Below are 4,576 nucleotides of genomic sequence, written 5' to 3'. Positions count from 1 at the left end.
CGCGCTCCAAAGAAGACGAGACAACGTCCACCACACGATGACATTGCTAAGTAGTGGAGTGGGATGTTCGGAATCTAAACTGGTGATCTGGGATTATATGATTAGAATCTAGGATGGGGTATAGGCGTTTCAAAATAAGTTTTTCGATGATCGGTAATAGAGAGATGGGACGGTAAGAGGATGCGTGTTCTGGCGGCTTTTGGGGTTTGGGGATCATTTTAATTTTCCAAATATAAATGTAAATATCACTATATTTTTTTTTAAGAAAGTAAATATAATTTTTTCCTAACCCTCCTGACGAAAAAAATAATTGAATACTTACATATATGTTTATCTGGTAGTTTGTTATTCCTTCGATTGCCTTGTGGCATTTTAAGGTGATGTGCAGAGTCCAGATGGTTTGGTGGCGTATCCCACATGTTACAACAGGGATTATAATACAAAAAAGGCAATCCAAGGGAGCGATGGTCCTATATTACTTTTGAAATATTTGCTTAAAACGAAAAGAGCAGACTTTAAGGTAGTTTAATCGAGCATTATTGTTTAAAAGGGCCTGAAATTGAAAAAGGGCATGAAACCCTTTACTCCCGCCCTCCATGGTAGCCTTACTATCTGAGTTCTCAATCAGACAATTATAGGGAGTACGTTGGTCGATGAACGACATGTCATAATCTGACTTATATTTTAAGTAAAATTACATTTATTTATATTTTAAAAATAAAATGGCATTTATTTATAATAATAATAGACACTTTGTGAACCCGCAGGTTTGATGCCGAAGCCAATCCATTCTTTACCAATCTTTCCAGTGTTGTCACTCCAACCCCAAATCTAATAAACCAGTTTTAACGCAATCCTCCCTGCATGCAATCTACGTTTCGGTCTACTCATCGGACATTTACCTGTCGGTTCAGTGTTTATTAACATTTTAGGGATCCGCTCGTTACTAAGCCCTACAACCGTACACACCCATCTTACACGCCGCAATACTATAACCTGAATTATACCGGGTGCAGTTTTCTTAATTCACCGTTGTGTAGCCTTCTAAATTCTCCCTTTAATTCATCCTTTTATGGTCCAAATATTTTACGTAATGGTTTATATTCAAAAACTTTGAGGCTGTTCTTCCCTCAGTGTAAGATATCACGTTTCGCACCCATAAAGAACAGTGAGAAGGATAATAGTTCTGTAAATTTTAACTTTTAAGTTTTTGGAAAGAAGGGCTAAGTAATTTTGAAATTGAAAAATAACTGCCATTTCCTGCCTTTAATTTAACCTCGCCTCTATTTCCTCATCAATTTGTCTTTTCAATTCTAGTTACCGTAGCAACTAAATTCTTACATAATTATAATTACAATTATTTATGAACTGTTAGTAAAATTACATTTATTTATAGATTATATATAAAATTAAATATATTTTTCGACTGTAAATAAATTAATTGCATGAAATCCTTTCCTAGGTAATATTCTACCCTGCAGAAGATTCTAGGTACAGCCCAATTTGTACTGTCCTCAATAATAAAGACATCACCATGTTTAGGGTAGAGGTCGTCATGAGGCTTGTCATCCTCAATCAAGGGTAAGGTACCTCCTTTTGTAATAATGAAGGCTTAGCAATCCTGAAAGTAGGATGCCGATACTCTACATATATCTGTATTACAGCCTTATATCAATCTATCACTAGTTTTGGCCATAAAAAAAAATATCAATAATAATAATAATAATAATGAAAGGAAAGAAAAAATTGAATGGTAATCAAATGTCCTTAATATTTTAAACCCTGTTTAAGAGGCCGAGTTCAATGAAAATGAGTACCTAAGGCGAATTACGTGAGCGGTATCTTCTGTCTTCTTCTAGAAGTCGTTGATACTTGTAATTGCTTTTCGATGGAACACGCGATGCAGTCTCCTTGTGGTCTTGAGACGGGAAATGATTAAACACTCATGCGTTTTCTTCAAACTAGTCGAACTTACTCTCTGTACGGGCGCCAATTTGCACTTTCTCTCAGGAACTCCTTAACAAATGTAAAAAAAAAAAAAGAAACTCTATTATAGAGGTTAATATACAAAAGTGAAATATGCCTGTAAGCTACTTCACAGAAGTTCTTGGCAAAGCATATTTAGAGTTACAGTTTTTCATAGGCCAAATTTTTTTTAAACTATTATTAACAATTGGAAATGGATATTCAACATTTCAACAATTAAAACTAAAAAAAATCTAAAAATCTATCTAAGATATAGATAGATGGAGATAGAAATAATATTTAATATGAATATTAATGATTATATTTTCAATATTTATAAAAATCTATGTATACATATCTATATCATAATCGCTACTTAATTCGTACTAACTTTATTTTGTTTTATTAATATCCTTAAGATGTATTATTTGTTAGAGGATTTATTTTATTTCACTTTTTTTTCTTCATTACTTTTTATGTTGGTTTATTTTTCTTCTGCATTTTAAAAATCCGATTTTCGTTTAAACTTGTAAATATATTTGTTAACAGTAATTGTTTATTATTTTTAATTAAATGGATTTGATTTTTTTTTTCTTTTTTAATAGTTAAGTTAGTCATCTAAAGATTTATAATATGATATTTGGTTTTATTTTCTCTATTTTTACATTATATATACTGTTAATTATTGTTGTTTATTTTTTTATCTTATCAAATTCATTATTATATTTCTGATGGTTTCACTCACTCACTCACTGTTAGGCGCTACAGTCCTTGTATGACCTGGGCCTCTGCCACCACTCTTTCCCATGCTTCGCGGTCTCCGGCGAGACTCCTCCAATTTTCAATTCCACCCCTCTCAAATCATCCAGCCACCATCACCTGGGTCTGCCCTTTTCCTTTTTCCTCCGGGTGCACCATTTACAAGCCTTTTAGGCAGCCTACAAGGCTTCATCCTTTCCACATGTCCTTCTAAACCTGCTCTTCTTAATAGCACAGAGGATATCAGGCTCTCCATGAAATTCTTTTAGTTCGTCATTGCTTCTGATTCTCCACCTGTGCTCCCCTTTAATGGATCCAAAGATCTTTCTCAGGACTCTTCTCTCCCAAACACGTAGAGCTCTTCTATTTTCCTTGGTTAGAGTCCATGCCTCAGTGCCATACATTACCACTGGCCTAATTATTGTTTTGTACAACAAAATCTTTGCTTTCCTAGAACCTCTTGTATCGGAGAGCTTTATGCATGGCATAGAAACATCTGGTCCCTGCTACCATTCTGACCTTAATTTCTACTTCTAAACTATTGTTCTCCGCCACAACTCCTCCCAGGTACTTGAAAGTACTGCAGCTGTGAAACAGGTTTTCCCCCACATCCACAATATCTCTTCTCTCCCCGGTCTGTCTAAGGGTTATCTTATATTTAGTCTTTTCATTATTTATATTAAGTCCTAAATCCTGTGCTGTTCTCTTGAATTCTTCTACAGTACTGGGTGGTGGTGTTTTGGTTCTGCTTGTAATGACTACATCATCCGCATAACCCATGTGTTGTGTGAGCCTATTGTAAATGGTGCCACCCAAATCATGGTTTATAATTTCATTTTCATTGTGAAAATTTTGTATTTTACTCTGAATCTCTAAAACTTAATTCTAATACCTGTAATATTATTCTCCCCGGTGTCCAAGGTCCCAGAATAAATAAAGATTATTATTATTTTATTATTAACACTAACGAAAATTGATTCACTTTTACTCTCAGCTATTTATTGCAAAAAATCTCCAACATTTCGGCCCTTAGGCCTCTCAATTCTCAAGGAGACAACCTTAGTCATTGATGTCATAATTCCTTAAAATGTCTCATTTGCAGACTAATTGCTGATGTCATAAATTTTATAATTTCAATTCAAAACTATTCCACACAAATGTTTTCTTCTGTATTTAACCTTATTAGTAACATTAACTAATTAATATAGAATGACTTAATATAATATATCTAATCAAATAAGTTAATGTTGTTAATTAGGTTAAAGAAAGACAATAATTTGTGTGGAATTGTTTTGAATTGAAATTCAATGAGACATCAAAGATTAAGACTGTCTTTTATCCTCCTTCCAAATTCCTAAGTCTTTTCTTTCCTCCCATGACCTAATCAGAATTTCCTACAACATTCCCACTCCCTTGCTTATGCCAAAGTCAATTAGTTGGTGAAACCTTGATTCCTTAACCATAGAAAACATTGGTCCCTACCTTGATGAACTTTCCCTTTCCTTAGAACCCATATATTCACTTTTATCCATTGATGACATGGTCGAATGCCTATCCTCAAATCTCCTTAAATTCCTAAACCAACACGCTCCTTTTACAACCCGTACCTTCAAACGCTCTCCGGCTCCCTCGATCAACTCATAAAGGATTAAGGAGAGCTTTTTGCTCGAGAAAATTATTAAGTTGGGAGTGGACTAATCTTTCTAGTGGCTTGACCAAATTGGATAGAATGGATATTGGCCTAAAATCGGAAACTGAAGAAGGAGCAGGTACTTTGTTTAATGGTCGGACGAGGACTTTCTTTCCAGGCCAGAGAAAAACAGAATTTTGAAGGGAGAAGTTATAAATGTGC

At 34.4% G+C, this 4,576-nt stretch overlaps 1 protein-coding gene across 1 annotated transcript in view; it reads left to right on the top strand.

The window, feature by feature from the left end:
• LOC106680700 (uncharacterized) overlaps positions 1-4,576 on the top strand; it is a 15,041-nt gene that overhangs the window by 5,478 nt on the left and 4,987 nt on the right. Inside the window, exon 2 of the mRNA XM_014420579.2 lies at positions 1,463-1,581. Coding sequence (XP_014276065.1) covers positions 1,463-1,581 — 119 coding nt within the window. The remainder of the gene's footprint in view (positions 1-1,462; positions 1,582-4,576) is intronic.

Source organism: Halyomorpha halys, unplaced genomic scaffold (genome assembly GCF_000696795.3).
Source record: "Halyomorpha halys isolate HHAL.00 unplaced genomic scaffold, Hhal_1.1 Scaffold279.1, whole genome shotgun sequence".
NCBI lineage: Eukaryota > Metazoa > Arthropoda > Insecta > Hemiptera > Pentatomidae > Halyomorpha > Halyomorpha halys.
This window is presented reverse-complemented; position numbering and strand designations above follow the sequence as displayed.